The sequence below is a fragment of the Chiloscyllium plagiosum genome, unplaced genomic scaffold, assembly GCF_037043375.1.
Source record: "Chiloscyllium plagiosum isolate Xiang-an unplaced genomic scaffold, Cpla_swu_hap1 HiC_scaffold_28, whole genome shotgun sequence".
NCBI lineage: Eukaryota > Metazoa > Chordata > Chondrichthyes > Orectolobiformes > Hemiscylliidae > Chiloscyllium > Chiloscyllium plagiosum.
In genome coordinates this window covers 27,314,492-27,333,377 of record NW_028270166.1, presented here as the reverse complement: position 1 = coordinate 27,333,377, position 18,886 = coordinate 27,314,492, and the positions used below count along the sequence as shown (strand labels likewise).

General features: G+C 36.4%; 1 protein-coding gene and 3 long non-coding RNA genes across 4 annotated transcripts; all 4 read right to left on the bottom strand.

Annotated features, from left to right (window-relative positions):
• Window positions 1-3,733: 3,733 nt before the first annotated feature.
• LOC148142513 (uncharacterized) lies at window positions 3,734-4,459 on the bottom strand. The gene is made up of 3 exons (XR_015751915.1): window positions 4,432-4,459; window positions 3,864-3,997; window positions 3,734-3,771 (listed from the first exon to the last, which is right to left on the bottom strand). It is a non-coding gene; the product is annotated as an uncharacterized LOC148142513 (long non-coding RNA).
• Window positions 4,460-4,623: 164 nt separating this feature from the next.
• On the bottom strand, window positions 4,624-14,862 carry LOC122565222 (mucin-16-like). Its single transcript, XM_087975843.1, has 18 exons — window positions 14,694-14,862; window positions 14,336-14,362; window positions 13,387-13,520; window positions 13,222-13,289; window positions 12,757-12,926; window positions 11,788-11,814; window positions 11,266-11,381; window positions 11,101-11,168; window positions 10,634-10,803; window positions 9,121-9,147; window positions 8,559-8,692; window positions 8,399-8,466; window positions 7,933-8,102; window positions 6,926-6,952; window positions 6,367-6,500; window positions 6,206-6,273; window positions 5,773-5,935; window positions 4,624-4,656 (listed from the first exon to the last, which is right to left on the bottom strand). Exons 1-18 carry the CDS (start codon window positions 14,860-14,862, stop codon window positions 4,624-4,626), a joined length of 1,773 nt encoding a protein of 590 aa, XP_087831969.1.
• Window positions 14,863-15,316: 454 nt separating this feature from the next.
• Window positions 15,317-16,254, bottom strand: LOC148142512 (uncharacterized). The gene is made up of 3 exons (XR_015751914.1): window positions 16,131-16,254; window positions 15,966-16,033; window positions 15,317-15,446 (listed from the first exon to the last, which is right to left on the bottom strand). It is a non-coding gene; the product is annotated as an uncharacterized LOC148142512 (long non-coding RNA).
• A 1,463-nt stretch (window positions 16,255-17,717) lies between these two features.
• LOC148142511 (uncharacterized) lies at window positions 17,718-18,655 on the bottom strand. The gene is made up of 3 exons (XR_015751913.1): window positions 18,516-18,655; window positions 18,351-18,418; window positions 17,718-17,830 (listed from the first exon to the last, which is right to left on the bottom strand). It is a non-coding gene; the product is annotated as an uncharacterized LOC148142511 (long non-coding RNA).
• Window positions 18,656-18,886: the final 231 nt, after the last annotated feature.

Below are 18,886 nucleotides of genomic sequence, written 5' to 3'. Positions count from 1 at the left end.
CCGATTCCTGCTGCGCTTTTACAGCAACACATTTTCAGCTGTTAAAAGATAGTGCCAAACTCAAAGAGGAACTGACTGAGAATTTAATACATTTTTCACAATAGTCCCGTTTGCCTTCTTTCTTTCAAGAGGGAAAAGAAATGGAATAAGTTTGAAAGAAATCCAACAATTTCTAAACTCAATTCCAGAATTATGATTCGGTTTGGGATGCAATATATGGTACACTCCAGTGTAAAAGGAATTTATGGTGCTGACATACTATCTGATTGTTAACAGAATACAGAGAATCTAGGCTTAATTCCACAACCTTCACAAATGCAATTTTGAGCTCCGAGAGGTGCTGCATAAATTATATTCATTGTCAGCAAATAAATTGCATGGTCCAACATGGACCCTGTTCTTCTGACCAACTAATGTTAGGGAACTTAAATTGTGACTTTGCACATATTCCCTTTCATTACAAGTGGTGCTTGGTATAATGCATTAGAACTGAAAATGTGTTGCTGGAAAAGTGCAGCAGGTCAGGCAGCATCCAAGGAGCAGGAGAATCGACGTTTCGGGCATGAGCTCTTCTTCCTGACCGGCTGTGCTTTTCCAGCAACACATTTTTGGCTCTGATCTCCAGCATCTGCAGTCCTCACTTTCTCCTAGAATATAATGCATGAGATCACTGACTACCCATTCGTCAATATATAGCATGTGAGACAAACAAAGAGTAGGCCGAATATTGACTGGATACCTACCATTTACATGCAGGCTGTCTTTGTCTAATGTGTATGGCCCCAACATCGAAAAATTGTCGGTCTTGTTTTCAAACACATGATACACAAGCACTCTATCGATGTCCTGAATGGTGGAATCATTTTTGAAGGAACACATTGCCGTCACTGTGCTTCTGTCACCATCGACCATGCTGCAAAATATTGAAAGAAGATTAGCATCAAAGGGAGGAACTTTGATCCAAAGTAGTCACCATATCACCAATGGAGGGCAATGTTTAGAGGCAAATCATTTGTCAGCAAAAGAAAACTCTGTGCAAGCAACATTTCATTACACATCCATTCACTGTAATAACAACAACTTTTTCCTTCTAGATAGCAGTTAATTTCTCATTCACTGTAATCTTCAAGATTCAATTGCAAGATCAGTGTCAATATTACATATAAATTATCATATTTCTTACCTGAGTGATTGAAATCTGCAACTGGAGAACGTAGCATTTATGCTGCTGTTTTTGAACAGGTCATTGAGCTACAGGGAATAAAATCAAACATAATTACATTACAAAAAAGTAATGTGCAACTAAAATTTCTCTTTCAAAAAGATTTGTTGAATTATCTCACCTTGTTTGCAATCATGCCTGTCTGATTGGAAGAGTTTGATTCAATGTCTTGGAATGATGGACGACTTATAATAAATGTCAGATTATAGTCAGTAAGTATGAGTTCCTCTGTTGGAGTTACAAGTGGAACAACAGCTGTGGAAGAAGAGGAAAACAGTTTATCTCACACACACAAATACAATGAGGCTGCATTGGAAGAACAAGAGCCTATTGCTGAAATAGTGACCAGATTTACGAGGAACAATGGGAGATCCCATGAAAATTGGTTTAGAGAGTTAATTATGATTCAATCTAGGCCTGCTGTATTGATGACAAGAAAGATGTCAAGTATTAGCCCTGAACTTGTGCAAGCTTACCAGCTTCTGCATAAGTGCTGACAATTGCAACACACTAACTTTAAACAATACTCATTTACCGAATCAACTATAATATAAACAAGGCAAATTCAAAATAATAAGGTTACTCTGACTGAATCATCCATTAAATCACAACGTGATCTTGGCAGAATTGAAATAAATGCGGACGGGTAAAAATATTCCAAAAAATAAAGAAAACGAGTTTCCACTCACTGGTTACAAGAAGTGCCTCATGGTAATCTGGAACAAAAAGAGCATCGTGTTGTCAGACAAGTCTTTCACAATGTGACTCATTAAATAAATGTGAATGAAATGATGTAATACGATAAAGTAGCCAATCCGATCAATGCCCAGTCTCTGAGAAGACATTTCAGATGAATGTGAGAACGGTCAATGTAAATAACATCAAGTGAGGAATTTACAGATATTATCATAAATCTGTTATTTTGGGGACACAATTATTTTGAAGTACCACATTATGTTGCCAAATTTAAAATAAGCCAAACATTTAATTGGCATGTAGTTCATATGTAATTCTTAATCTGTAATGTTTCTTGCTACCTCCTGTGTGATGTGCAATACGTCATATCATGGTTGTTGGCCGATATTGCTCTAAATATTACAGCAGATTCCAAACAAATTGAGGACTGAGTTTAACATGTAAATAGCTTCATGTATTTTGAGTGTGCAGGTGTTAAAAGATAGTAGGAGAAAGTGAGGACTGCAGATGCTGAAGATCAGAGTTGAAAATGTATTGCTGGAAAAGCGCAGCAGGTCAGGCAACATCCAAGGAGCAGGAGAATCGACGTTTCGGACACAAGCCCGATTCCTGCTGCGCTTTTACAGCAACACATTTTCAGCTGTTAAAAGATAATGCCAAACTCAAAGAGGAACTGACTGAGAATTTAATACATTTTTCACAATAGTCCCTTTTGCCTTCTTTCTTTCAAGAGGAAAAAGAAATGGAATAAGTTTGAAAGAGATCCAACAATTTCTAAACTCAATTCCAGAATTATGATTCGGTTTGGGATGCAATACATGGTACACTCCAGTGTAAAAGGAATTTATGGTGCTGACATACTATCTGATTGTTAACAGAATACAGAGAATCTAGGCTTAATTCCACAACCTTCACAAATGCAATTTTGAGCTCCGAGAGGTGCTGCATAAATTATATTCATTGTCAGCAAATAAATTGCATGGTCCAACATGGATCCTGTTCTTCTGACCAACTAATGTTAGGGAACTTAAATTGTGACTTTGCACATATTCCCTTTCATTACAAGTGGTGCTTGGTATAATGCATGAGAACTGAAAATGTGTTGCTGGAAAAGTGCAGCAGGTCAGGCAGCATCCAAGGAGCAGGAGAATCGACGTTTCGGGCATGAGCTCTTCTTCCTGACGGGCTGTGCTTTTCCAGTAACACGATTTTGGCTCTGATCTCCAGCATCTGCAGTCCTCACTTTCTCCTCGAAGATAATGCATTAGAACACTGACTACCCATTCATCAATATATAGCATGTGAGACAAACAAAGAGTAGGCCGAATATTGACTGGATACCTACCATTTACATGCAGGCTGTCTTTGTCTAATGTGTATGGCCCCAACATCGAAAAATTGTCGGTCTTATTTTCAACCACATGATACACAAGCACTCTATTGATGTCCTGAATGGTGGAATCATTTTTGAAGGAACACATTGCCGTCACTGTGCTTCTGTCACCATCGACCATGCTGCAAAATATTGAAAGAAGATTAGCATCAAAGGGAGGAACTTTGATCCAAAGTAGTCACCATATCACCAATGGAGGGCAATGTTTAGAGGCAAATCATTTGTCAGCAAAAGAAAACTCTATGCAAGCAACATTTCATTACACATCCATTCACTGTAATAACAACAACTTTTTCCTTCTAGATAACAGTTAATTTCTCATTCACTGTAATCTTCAAGATTCAAGTGCAAGATCAGTGTCAATATTACATATAAATTATCATATTTCTTACCTGAGTGATTGAAATCTGCAACTGGAGAACGTAGCATTTATGCTGCTGTTTTTGAACAGGTCATTGAGCTACAGGGAATAAAATCAAACATAATTACATTAAAAAAAAGTAATGTGCAACTAAAATTTCTCTTTCAAAAAGATTTGTTGAATTATCTCACCTGGTTTGCAATCATGCCTGTCTGATTGGAAGAGTTTGATTCAATGTCTTGGAATGATGGACGACTTATAATAAATGTCAGATTGTAATCAATAAGTATGAGTTCCTCTGTTGGAGTTACAAGTGGAACAACAGCTGTGGAAAAAGAGGAAAACAGTTTATCTCACACACACAAATACACTGAGGATGCATTGGAAGAACAAGAGCCTATTGCTGAAATAGTGACCAGATTTACGAGGAACAATGGGAGATCCCATAAAAATTGGTTTAGAGAGTTAATTATGATTCAATCTAGGCCTGCTGTATTGATGACAAGAAAGATGTCAAGTATTAGCCCTGAACTTGTGCAAGCTTACCAGCTTCTGCATAAGTGCTGACAATTGCAACACACTAACTTTAAACAATACTCATTTACCGAATCAACTATAATATAAACAAGGCAAATTCAAAATAATAAGGTTACTCTGACTGAATCATCCATTAAATCACAACGTGATCTTGGCAGAATTGAAATAAATGCGGACGGGTAAAAATATTCCAAAAAATAAAGAAAACGAGTTTCCACTCACTGGTTACAAGAAGTGCCTCATGATAATCTGGAACAAAAAGAGCATCGTGTTGTCAGACAAGTCTATCACAATGTGACTCATTAAATAAATGTGAATGAAATGATGTAATACGATAAAGTAGCCAATCCGATCAATGCCCAGTCTCTGAGAAGACATTTCAGATGAATGTGAGAACGGTCAATGTAAATAACATCAAGTGAGGAATTTACAGATATTATCATAAATCTGTTATTTTGGGGACACAATTATTTTGAAGTACCACATTATGTTGCCAAATTTCAAATGAGCCAAACTTTAATTGGCATGTTGTTGAAATGTAATTCTTCATCTGTAATGTTTCTTGCGACCTCCTGTGTGATGTGCAATACGTCATATCATGGTTGTTGGCAGATATTGCTCTAAATATTACAGCAAATTCCAAACAAATTGAGGACTGAGTTTAACATGTAAATAGCTTCATGTATTTTGAGTGTGCAGGTGTCAAAAGATAGTAGGAGAAAGTGAGGACTGCAGATGCTGGAGATCAGAGTTGAAAATGTATTGCTGGAAAAGCGCAGCAGGTCAGGCAGCATCCAAGGAGCAGGAGAATCGACTTTTCGGACATGAGCCCGATTCCTGCTGCGCTTTTACAGCAACACATTTTCAGCTGCTAAAATATAGTGCCAAACTCAAAGAGGAAATGACTGAGAATTTAATACATTTTTCACAATAGTCCCTTTTGCCTTCTTTCTTTCAAGAGGGAAAAGAAATGGAATAAGTTTGAGAGAGATCCAACAATTTCTAAACTCAATTCCAGAATTATGATTCAGTTTGGGATGCAATACATGGTACACTCCAGTGTAAAAGGAATTTATGGTGCTGACATACTATCTGATTGTTAACAGAATACAGAGAATCTCGGCTTAATTCCACAACCTTCACAAATGCAATTTTGAGCTCCAAGAGCTGCTGCATAAATTATATTCATTGTCAGCAAATAAATTGCATGGTCCAACATGGATCCTGTTCTTAGGGAACTTAAATTGTGACTTTGCACATATTCCCTTTCATTACAAGTGGTGCTTGGTATAATGCATGAGAACTGAAAATGTGTTGCTGGAAAAGTGCAGCAGGTCAGGCAGCATCCAAGGAGCAGGAGAATCGATGTTTCGGGCATGAGCCCTTCTTCCTGACCGGCTGTGCTTTTCCAGCACACATTTTCAGCTCTGATCTCCAGCATCTGCAGTCCTCACTTTCTCCTAGAATATAATGCATTAGAACACTGACTAACCATTCGTCAATATATAGCATGTGAGACAAACAAAGAGTAGGCCGAATATTGACTGGATACCGACCATTTACATGCAGGCTGTCTTTGTCCAATGTGTATGGCCCCAACATCGAAAAATTGTCGGTCTTATTTTCAAACACATGATACACAAGCACTCTATTGATGTCCTGAATGGTGGAATCATTTTTGAAGGAACACATTGCCGTCACTGTGCTTCTGTCACCATCGACCATGCTGCAAAATATTGAAAGAAGATTAGCATCAAAGGGAGGAACTTTGATCCAAAGTAGTCACCATATCATCAATGGAGGGCAATGTTTAGAGGCATGTCATTTGTCAGCAAAGCAAAGCTCTGTGCAAGCAACATTTCATTACACATCCATTCACTGTAATAACAACAACTTCTTCCTTCTAGACAACAGTTAATTTCTCATTCACTGTAATCTTCAAGATTCAAGTGCAAGATCAGTGTCAATATTACGTATAAATTATAATATTTCTTACCTGAGTGATTGAAATCTGCAACTGGAGAATGTTGCATTTATGCTGCTGTTTTTGAACAGGTCATTGAGCTACAGGGAATAAAATCAAACATATTTAATAAAAGAAAATAGAAACGTGGAACAAAAATTAGTCCTTCAAAAAGATTTGTTGAATTATCTCACCTTGTTTGCAATCATGCCTGTCTGATTGGAAGAGTTTGATTCAATGTCTTGAAATGATGGACGACTTATAATAAATGTCAGATTGTAATCAATAAGTATGAGTTCCTCTGTTGGAGTTACAAGTGGAACAACAGCTGTGGAAAAAGAGGAAAACAGTTTATCTCATACACAGAAATACACTGAGAATGTATTGGAAGAAGAAGAGCTTATTGCTGAAATAGTGGCCAGATTTACCAGGAACAACGGGAGAGCCCATGAAATTTGATTTCAAGAGTTGATTATTATTCAATCTAAATTTGCTCTATTGATGACAAGAATGGTGTCAAGCTTTCAGCCTGAATTTGTGCAATCTTACCATCTATCGCGTAAGTGCTAACAATTGCAAATCGCTAACTTTAAACAATATTCATGTATCTATTCACGAATTAGTCAATCAGTATCAAGCCCAAGATAATCTGGATACTCTGACTGAATCATTCATTATGTCGCAACATAACATTGGCAGAATTGAGATAAATGTGGACAAGCAGACAATATTCCCAAAAACAATTCTACTCACTGGTTACTAGACGTGCCTCATGGTAATCTAGAACAAAAAGAACACTGTGGTGTCAAGCAAGGCTATCACAATGTGTCTCACTAAATAAATGTGCAAGAAATTATGTAAGACGTAAATAAATGTCAGATTCTGATCAATGCCCAGACTCCGTGATGAATGTCAGAACAGACAATGTAAATAACATCCAGTGAAGAATTTTCAGAAATTTTTGTGAAAACTGGGTCTTGTGCAATGTTGGGACCACATTTAATTTCAAGAACTATATCACATTTATAAATGTCAAATGAGCCTAAGATTTAATTGGTATGTTGTAGATGTGTAATTATTAGTCATTAACGTTTACTGCTGTCTCCTGTCAGAAATGTGCAATGTGTGATAGCTTTGACAAGAGATTGCTGTAACTATGACAGCAAAGTCCCAACAAATTGTGGACTGAGTGTAACATGTAAATACCTTCATGTATCCTGTGTGTGCAGATGTTAAAAATAATGTCAAACTCAAAGATGAATTGATTCAGAATCTCATCCATTTTATACATTAGTGTCTTTTTTATTTCAAGGGGCCAAAGAAATGGAGTGAGTTGTCTGAGCCACTTTTGAAAGACATCAACAAATCTCTAAATTCAATTCCAGAATTATGATTCATTCTTGGATGCGATAGATGGTAGAATCCAACGTAAAAAGATTTTATGCTGCTCAAATATTGTCACTTTATTAACACAATACAGATATTCTTAGCATAATCCCACAATCTGCATGAATGGAATTTTTAACTCAGAGACATATTGCATAAATAAAATGCTTTGTCAGCCAACAAATTCCATGGTCACCATAGACTCTGTCCTTTTGACCAAAATATGTTGGAGAATTTGAATTGTGAATTTTCACATGCTCCCTTAATTTGCAAGTAGCTCATTGGATAATGCATTAGAACACTGTCTACCTATTCCTCAATACATAGCATGTGAGATAAACAAAGAGTAGGCCAAATATTGACTGGATACCTACTATTTACATAGAGGCTGTTTTTGTCCAATGTGTATGGCCCCAATATCGAAGCATCTTTCGTCTTATTTTCAAACACATGATACACAAGCACTCTATCGATGTCCTGAATGGTGGAATCATTTTTGAAGGAACACATTGCCATCACTGTGCTTCTGTCACCATCGACCATGCTGCAAAACATGGAAAGAAGATTAGCATCAAAGGCAGGAACTGTGATCCGATGTAGTCACCATGTCACCACGATAAACATGATGACTTCAATGGAGGACAATTTTTAGAGGGGTATCATTTTTCAGTAAAGCAAACCTCTTTGCAATCAATATTTCATTCCACATCCATTCTGTGTAATAACAATGACTTCTTCCTTTTGGATAACTGTTAATTTATCATTCACTGTAAGTTTATGAGAGCAAGACTCAAGTGCAGATCATTGTAAATATTATGTGTAAATTGCAAGATTTCTTACCTGAATGACTGTAATCTGCAGCTGGCAAATGTAGCATTTATGCTGCTGTTTTTGAACAGGTCATTGAGCTTCAGAGGAAAAAAAACATTCTCCAGGTTAGGAAACTAAAGAAGTGTGGAATGAAATTTCCCCTTCAAATAGATGTTATAAAGTTTCTCACCTCATTTGCAATCATGCCTGTCTGATTGGAAGAGTTTGATTCAATGTCTTGGAATGATGGACGACTTATAATAAATGTCAGATTATAGTCAGTAAGTATGAGTTCCCCTGTTGGAGTTACAAGTGGAACTACAGCTGTGGAAAAAGAGGAAAACAGTTTATCTCACACACAGAAATACACTGAGGATGCATTGGAAGTACAAGAGCCTATTACTGAAATAGTGGCCAGATTTCAATACGAAATCCCATGAAATTTGATTTCAAGAGTTGATTATTATTCAATCTAAATCTGTTGTATTGATGACAAGAAAGGTGTCAAGCTTGTAGCCTGAATTTGTGCAAACTTACCATCTATCGCAGAAGTGCTGACAACTGCAAATCGCTAACTTCAAATAATATTCATTTAAGTATTCAAGAATAAATTAATCAGTATAAAGTCCAAGATAATCTGGATACTCTGACTGAATCATTCACCAAATCAAAATATAATCTTGGCAGAATTGAGATGAATGTGGACAAGCAGACAATATTCCCAAAGAAAATGAAAGATAGTTTCTACTCACTGGTAGCAAGACGTGCCTCATGGTAATCTGGAACAAAAATAACATCATGTTGTCAAACAAGGCTATCACAGTGTGTCTTACTAAATGTGCAAGAAATGAGGGAAGACGTTAATGGCAGTAAATCTGACTCCGAGAAGGCCTTTCAGATGAATGAGAGAACAGACAATGTAAATAACATCAAGTGAGGAATTTTCAGACATTTTTGTGAAAGCTGTTCTTTGTGCAACGTTGGGACCACATTTAATTTCAAGAACATATCACATTGACAAATGTCAAATGAGTCAAACAGTTAACTAGGCAAAAGTGGGTACTGCAGATGTTGGAGATTAGAGTGGTGCTGGAAAAGCACAGCAGGTCAGGCAGTATCTGAGGAGCAGGAAAATCAACGTTTTGGGCAAAATCCCTTCATCAGGAATGAATCCTGATGCTGCCTGACCTACTGTGCTTTTCCATCATCACTCTAATTAGATTAGATTTTAGATTAGATTAGATTATTTACAGTGTGGAAACAGGCCCTTCGGCCCAACAAGTCCACACCGACCCGCCGAAGCGTAACCCACCCAGACCCATTCTCCTACATTTACCCCTTCACCTAACACTACGGGCAATTTAGCATGGCCAATTTGCCTAACCTGCACAGTTTTTGTGTTTGTGGGAGGAAACCGGAGCACCCGGAGGAAACCCACGCAGACACAGGGAGAACGTGCTAACTCCACACAGTCAGTCGCCTGAGGCGGGAATTGAACCCGGGTCTCTGGCGCTGTGAGGCAACAGTGCTAACCACTGTGCCACCGTGCCGCCCACTAATCTTGACTCCAGACATTTAACTGTTGTAGATGTGTAATTATTAATCTGTAATGTATCCTGCTATGTCCTGTCTGAAATATGATACCATGGTTTTGAGAAGAGATTGCTGTAACTATGACAGCAAAGTCCCTAAAAATTGTGGACTGAGTGAAACATGTAAATACCTTCTTTATTCAAGTGTGCAGACATTAAAAGATAGTGCTAAACTCAAAGACAAACTGAATCAGCATTTAACACATTTTACATAATAGTGTCTTTTGTTTTCTTTGTTTCAAGGGGCCAAAGAAATGGAATGAGTTGTCTGAGCCTCTTCTGACAGAGTTCACAGAATTTCTAAATTCAATTCCAGAATTACGATTCATACTGGGAATCAATAGATGGGAATCCAACGTAATAAACTTTTATGCTTCTCATGTATTGTTGCTTTATTAACACAATACAGACATTCTTGGCTTAATCCTACAATTTGCATGAATGCAATTTTTGTGTAGATAATATTCTTTGTCAGCAAAAACATTCCATGGTCACCATAGACTCTGTCGATCTGGCCAAAATATGTTGGATGATTTGAATTGTGACTTTTCCCATGTTCCCTTCCATTGCAAGTATTTCATCAGATAATGCATTAGAACACTGTCTACTTATTCCTCAATATATAGCATGTGAGATAAACAAAGAGTAGGCCAAATATTGACTGGTTAACTACCATTTACATAGAGGCTGTCTTTATCCAATATGTATAGCCCCAATGTCGAAGCTTCTTTTGACTTATTTTCAAACACATGATACACATGCACTCTATCGATGTCCTGAATGGTAGAATCGTTTTTGAAGGAACACATTGCCGTCACTGTGCTTCTGTCACCATCGACCATGCTGCAAAACATGGAAAGCAGATTAGAATCAAAGTTAGGAACTTTGATCCGAGGTAGTCACCGCGTCACCAAGATAAACATGATGACTTCAATGGAGGACACTTTTTACAGGCGAATCATTTGTCAGCAAAGCAAACCTCTTTGCAATGAACATTTCATTACACATCTATTCCATGTAATTACAGTGACCTCTTCCCGCTGGATAACTGTTAATTTATCATTCACTGTAATTTTCTGAGAGCAAGACTCAAGTGCAAGATCATTGTAAATATTATGTATAAATTGAAATATTTTATACCTGAATGACTGTAATCTGCAGCTGGCAAATGTCGCATTTATGCTGCTGTGTTTGAACAGGTCATTGAGCTACAGAGAAAAAAAAACAAGCATTCTTTAGGTAAAGAAACTAAAGAAATGTGGAATGAAAATTTTCCTTTCAAATAGATGTTACAAAGTGTCTCACCTCAATTGCAATCATGCTTGTCTGATTGGAAGAGTTTGATGGACTACTTATAATAAATGTCAGATTGTAGTCAATACTACTTACTTCCTCTGTTGTTGTTACAAGTGGAGTTGCAGCTGTGGAAACGGAGGAAACAGTTTATTTCATACAAAGAAATAAGCTGAGAATGTATTGAAAGATTTACCCAGAGCAACGGGAGATCCCATGGAAATTGATTTCAAGAGTTAATTATGATTCAGTCTAAATCTGCTGCATTAATGGCTGGAAGGCTGTCAAGCATTCACCCTTAATTTGTGTAAGCTTACCAGCTACCTCATCAGTGCTGACAATTACAGCACGCTAAGCTCAACCAATCATAGTTTACCTATTCATCTAAACAGTAATCAGTATTAAACTCAAGATAATCTGATGATAGTCTTGATGAATCATTCATTAAATGAGAGCATATACTTCACCAGAAAACCTAAAAATATGCACAAGCTGAAAATATTTTAGAAAAAGATGAAATGTGTGCCTACTCACTGGTTATAAGACGCACCTCATGGTAATCTAGATACAAAAGAGGATTGAGTGGTCACACAAAGTTATGACAATGTGTCTCACTAATTAAACATACAATAATTAAACTATCACAATAATCGTAACTAATCTAATCAATGTCAACAATTCTAAGAATAGCTTCAAGATGAATGTAAATTTCATCCAGTGAGGAATGTTTAGGCATTGTTATGCAGACTTTTATTTGAGCAGTGTTAGGAGCACTTTGGCAATTTTGCCATCACTTTCATAGCAGTCAAAAAAGCTGGCTTGTTGTTGATGTGTAATTAATGATCTGTAATAGTTCCTATTTCCTGTCTGTAATGTGCAACAAACCATATCATGGCTTTAGGAACATATCACTGCAAATATTATAGCAAATTTAACAATATGTTATTGGTCTGTGTCTATTATGCAAAAAAAAATCTTCATTTATTCTGCATGTGTAGCCAGCTTCAAACTGAATGAGAAGTTAATATATTTTTGGTAATGGTCTCTTTTGGCTTCTTTCTTTCAAAGGTATGAGAAATGGAATAAGTTACCTGAGCCTCTTTTGAAAGAGTTCAAAAAGTTCCCATCTCAGTTACAGAGTAATGATTCCTTCTGGCATGCAACAGATGGTAATAAGAATTTATGTTTCTGTCATATTGTCATATTATTAACACAGTACAGAGGCTTGTATGACGAATATACAATCTCCATGAATGCAATTTCAGGCTTAGGTAGGTATTGGGTAAATGATATTTTGTGACAACAAAAAAAATTGAACTGTCTACCACAGAATTTGTCCTTCCAATCAACAAATGGTGGAGCATTTGAATTTGACTTTGTACATGTTCCCTGCCATTGCAAGTGGTGCTTGGTATCATGCATTAGAATACTGCCCAGCTATTCATGAAAACCTATTGTGTGTGACAAACAAATAATTAAGCTGAATATTGACTGGATAACTACCATTTACAAAGAGGCTGTCATTGTCCAATGTGTATGGCCCGAACTTCGAAACATCTTTGGTCTTATTTTCAAACACATGATACACAAGCTCTCTGTCAACGTTCTGAACAGTAGAATCATTTTTGAAGGAACATATTGCTGTCACTGTGCTGCTGTCACCATTGATTATGCTGCAACAAAATCAAAAGATTAACTTGAAAGGCAGGTACTTTGATCTGTTGTAGTCACCACATCACCAATAAAGGCATGATAACTTCAGTTGTGAATACTTTTAAAAGAAGACTTATTTGTCCACAAAGCAGAGCTCTGTGTGATGTGTATTTCTCTGCCCATCCATTTTTTGTAATAACAATGGCCTTTACCTTCAGGGTATCTGTTAATTTTGCATTAAGTGCAATGCTCTGTGAGCAAGACTCAACTTCAAGATCATTGTAAATATTACACGTAAATGACAATATTTTTTACCTGAATGACTGAAATCTGCAGCTGGCGAATGTAGGATTTATGGTGCTGTTTTTGAACAGATCATTGAGCTACAGGGAAAGAAAATAAAACATACTTTTGATTGAGAAACAAAAGAAATTTGGAATGAAAATTTCCCCTTCAAATCAATTTGTCAAATTATCTCACCTCATTTGCAATCATACTTGCCTGATTGGAAGAGTTTGATTCAATATCTTGGAATGATGGGTCACGTATAATAAAAGTTATGTTATAGTCAATAAGATTTGATTCCTCTATTGGAGTTACAAGTGGAATTACAGCTGTGGAAAAAGAGGAAAACAGTTTATCCCACACACAGAAACAAACTGAGAATGCAATGAAAGAACACCATTCCATTGCTGAAAAGCTGGCATCAATCTGAGATGCCTTGGAAATTGATTTCAATAATCAATTACTTTCAAACTGCATCTGTTGCATTAATAACAAGGAAGTTGGCAAGCATTTTTTCCTTGTTTTATGCAAACTATGCAGCTACAGCTCAGATGGCTGACAATTTCAACACACTCATTTCAACCAATAGTGTCATTTAGTTGTACAGCACGGAAACAGACCCTTTGGTCCAACCAATCCATGCTGAATGTAATCCACAACTAAACTACTCTAACCAGCCTGATCCTGGCCGACATCCCTCCAAATATTTCCGATCCATGTACTTATCCAAATGTCTTTTAAATATTGTAATTGTACCCATATCCACCACTTCGTCAGGAAATTTATTCCACATGCGAACCACTCTCCGTGTAAAACAATTATCCCTTTTCTTTCTTAAATCTCACTCCTCTCACCTTTAAAATGCATCCCTAGTCTTGAAATACCCCATCCTCGAGAAAAGACAGCCACCAATAACCCTATCTATACCGGCCTTGATTTTATAAATTTCTATAAGGTCACCTCTCAACCACCTATACTCCAGGGTAAATAGTCCCAGCTTATCCAATCTTTCTTTACAATTGAAAAGTCATATAATTTAAGGTCAAGACATCCAGTGATGCTACTAATGAATCATTCATTAAATTGGAAAATAATCTTTTCCAAAAGTAAATTACTGAAAACATTGCAAAGAATTAATACTTACTGGTTGAAAGATGTTCCTCATGGTAACCTAGAATCAGAAAATGATTGAGTTATCACACAAGATTTTCAAAATTGATGTCATGAATTAAATGGTAATAGTTGAAAGAGAATGTTATAAAAAACCAAAATGGACAATGTCAAAAAGGACAGTTTGTGCATAATGTGTTGCCTGTCTGTACTATCCAGTGAGGATGGTTTGATATTTTTCTGGAAAATTTATTTCCCCAATTTTGGGAGAGATTTGATTTGCCAACCCCGATCATGTTGACAGCAATCAAAACAGCTTAGCATGATGTTGATATGTAATTATTGATCTATGATATTTCCTGCTGTCCCCTTTTTGAAAAATGCAGTAATACATGTAGTGCCTTTCAGAAGATCTTTCTGCAATTGCAGAAATTTCAAAATGAAATCGTAGTCTGAGTTGATCATGAAAAACTCTTCAGTTATTTTCTCAATGCTGACATCAAAAGACAGCCACAGCCTTGAACAAGAGCTGTCTGAGAATTTATTACAATAGAGTACCATCTTTCTTTCAAGGGTACAATCAAATGATAAGTGCACCCCACCTTTGAAAGAGCCATCACATTTCCAAACTCAATTATAGAGTTCTGAAAGTTTCTGCCTTGCAACTGATGCTACAATCCGCAATAAAAACCACTTCCGCTGCTGTCATAATGTTATATTGTTAACACAATTCAGATAGTGTTGGTTCTATTACACAGAGAGCTATCTCAGAAATGTCAGCAAAAAAATTGCATTGTCTGCCATAGACTTGTCAATATGCAACTAATTAATGAGGCTATTATTTGGGATATTGAATATGTTTCCTTTGATTCTGAGTTGCTTGGTTATCTGTACTATACCCATATCTACCTATTTCACAAAACAAAACACATGTATCATACAAAGAGTAAAACTGAATATTGACTGGATAACTACCATTTACGTAGAGGCTGTCATTGTCCAATGTATATGGCCCCAATTTAGAAACATCTTCGGTCTTATTTTCAAACACATGATACACAAGGATTCTGTCAACGTCCTGAACAGTAGAATCATTATTGAAGGAACATACTGCTGTCACTGTGCTGCTGTCACCATTTACCATTCTGCAAAACATCAAAAGGTGTTTAATATTAAAGGCAAAAGCTTTGATCCAGTATAACTAGCATAATCACCAAGACAAGAAAGATGACACCTTGGTGGATAATGTTGAGTGGCGAACCATTACCAGCCTGTGCAAGGAAATTTCTCTACACATCCATTCTTTGTAAAAAAATATGATTTCATCAATCAACATATTTCTCCATTTTGCAATCACTGCACTATTCTGAGGCAAGAGTCAAGTGCAAGATCATTACGGGAAGAAAGTGAGGTCTGCAGATGCTGGAGATCAAAGTTGAAACTTTATTGCTGGAACAGCACAGCAGGTCAGGCAGCATCCAGGGAACAGGAGATTCGACGTTTCGGGCACAGGCCCTTCTTCAGGATTCCTGAAGAAGGGCCTGTGCCCGAAACGTCGAATCTCCTGTTCCCTGGATGCTGCCTGACCTGCTGTGCTGTTCCAGCAATAAAGTTTCATGCAAGATCATTACAACTATTTTGTATGAGATGTTAAGATTTCTTACCTGAATGAATAAACTCTGCAACTTGCGAATGTAGCATTTATGCTGCTGTTTTTGAACACATCATTGAGCTGCAAGAAAATAAAACAAAATATACTTTAGGTAAAGAAACAAAAGAAATTTGGAACTACAATATCCCCTTCAAATAGATTTGTTGAATTATCTTACCTCATTAGCAATCATGCTTATCTGATTGGAAGAGTTTGATTCAATGTTTTGGGATGATGGACTACTTATAATAAATGTCACATTGTAGTCAGTAAGTTTTGGTTCTTCTGTTGGAGTCTGTGTTGGAGTTACATTAGGAATTCCAGCTGTGTAGAAAAATAATTTATTCCACACAAGGGTAAAACCTGCGAATTTATTGAAAGAATAATATTCCGCTGCTGAAATATTAGCCAGATTAACCAGCAGCAATGGGAGATCTTAATGACATTATTTGCAACAATGTTATTCAATCTATCTTCTGCTACATTAATGGCAATAAACATGTCAAACATACTTCTCATGTTTCATGTGTGATTAATATGTGATTATTGCAACATACAATAGTAGTTTGCTTTCTCATTTAAAAGTTAATGAGTATAAAGCGCAAGATGATCTGATGAAGTTGCTCATGAAATATTCAAATATCAGCACATCACATTTCTCATAAGCTTCAAATATAATAAAATAAACAAAAATATTTCCCCTGACAAATTGGAAAGAATCAATACTCACTGGTTACTTCAGGCGACTCATGGTAATCTAGAATTCAAAAACAAAATGTGGTCATGCAAGGTTATCATAAATGATCTCAAGAATTAAAGATTCAAAATTGTAAGGAACATATGACTAGCAATCTTATCAATACTAAGTCTCCAAGAACATCGTTATGATTGACTTGCTAAGTATCAGTCACATCCAGCGAGGATTTTTAGACATTTATGTGGAATCTTTTATTTATCCAATGTTGGGAGCACTTTTAAATGCAAATCCACTGTTACATGTGAAGCAGTCAAATAAGCCCACCTTTTGATTAACATATTGTCTATTATTGCTGTGTGATGCCTTCTGCTATCTCTTTTCAGAAGGTTGCAATTGTCTATATAAATCTTTGAGAAGTTATTGCAATGAATAGTGTAGAAATTTCAAAATCATATTGAGAACTGAGTCCATTAGGCTAAACTCTTCACTTACTTTGTAGGTCAAGAAGTCAATAGATAGTTTCACCCTTGGACAATAACTGATTTAGCATTTAATGTACCTGTCATGGATGCCGTTTTACTGTTTGTTTTCAGGAGAAAGTCAAATCGATTGATTGCTCAGCCCTGTTTTCACAGAGTTCAAAAATGTATAAACTTGATTTTTCAGTTCTGAATGTTTCTCACATGCAACAGATTGTTCAGTCAACTAAAATGTCTGTCTGTTGGTGTCATAATATCACATTATTAATATAATTCATAGATTATTGGCTCAACTATGTAATCTGTACAGATGTAATTTGTTACTCAGAAAATTATTGAGATAATGTACAATTTTCCCTTGAAGGTCCTTTAAAGCAAAAGAATTACACTGTCCATCATTGACTACGGATTGACGTACTAATAGTTGAGTATATCAATGATACCATTTCACTTCTCTGTAAACTGTGTCAACCTACTGCCCAAAATAAAGCATTAATTTTAGAACTAAACTAAATAATAACTGGAAAGGTACCATTTACATAGAGGCTGTCATTGTCCAATGTGTATGGGCCCAAGTTAGAAACACCTTTCGTCTTGTTTTCAAACACATGATACACAAGTGCTCTGTCGACATCCTGAATGATAGAATCATTTTTGAAGGAACATATTACTGTCACTCTGCTCCTGTCACCATTTACTATGCTGTAAAACATCAAAAGAAGCCTAATATTAAAAGTGGATACTTTGATATGATATATTTATTCTGTTCACTAAGAAGAACGATTACAGCAATGGACAAATTGAAGAGGTGCATAATTTCTCAACAAGCAATATTCTATGGAATGAACAATTAGATTAGATTAGATTAGATTCCTTACAGTATGGAAACAGGCCCTTCGGCCCAACAAGTCCACACCGACCCTCTGAAAATTAACCCACCCAGACTCAATCCAGTACCCTATATTTACCCCTGACTAATGCATCTTTAGCATGGCCAATTCACCTAAACTATGTATCTTTGGATTGTGGGAGGAAACTGAAGCACCCGGAGGAAACCCACGCAGACACGGGGAGATTGTGCAAACTCCACACACATCTTTGGAATAATTACTCCTGTTCATTTTGGATATTTGCAAATTTTGCATTAAATGCAATATTCTGAAAGCATGACACAAGTTGAATAATGCTGTAGATATTTAGGGGGAATGGTAATTGTCCTTACCTGAAAGATTGAACTCTGCAGCTTGAGAATGTTGCATTTATGCTGCTGTTCTTAAACATGTCATTGAGCTACAGGGAAGTAACAAGCATTGGTTTTAGATGGAGAAAAAAAAGGCACAAAGCAAACTAATATTTCCCCAAAAGCTGGATTTGTATATTATCTCACCTCATTTGCAACCATGCTTGTCTGATTAGAAGAATTTGATTCAATATCTTGGAATGCTGGTTCACTTATAATAAAAGTCAGATTGTAGTCAGTAAGATTTGGTTTCTCAGTTGGAGCCTGTGCTGAAGTTTCAATTTGCATTGCAGCTGTGGAGAAAGAGAAATTATGTTTATTCCGTGGCACATCAAAAAATGAAGAAAGCATTGAAAGAAAAATATCCTATGGCATAGACATCCAATGTAAATTAATTGCAATAATTAATTATCATTCAATCTACTTTTGCTGGACTAATGTAAATAAATAGGTCATGTATTCTTAATATGACACATTGAAAGGAACCAGCTGTCGCTTAGATTGTTCACAATTTCAAC

Excerpts from the sequence above, each read along its gene's own strand:
- LOC122565222 (XM_087975843.1), bottom strand. The coding sequence starts at position 14,862 with ATGGTACTCTATTGTAATAAATTCTCAGACAGCTCTTGTTCAAGGCTG. Across the intron at positions 14,363-14,693 it reads TCTTCTGAAAGGCACTACAT|GTTACCATGAGGAACATCTT; the intron begins GTATTACTGCAT and ends TTCTGATTCTAG. Across the intron at positions 8,467-8,558 it reads CAGGCATGATTGCAAATGAG|CTCAATGACCTGTTCAAAAA; the intron begins GTGAGAAACTTT and ends TTTCCTCTGAAG.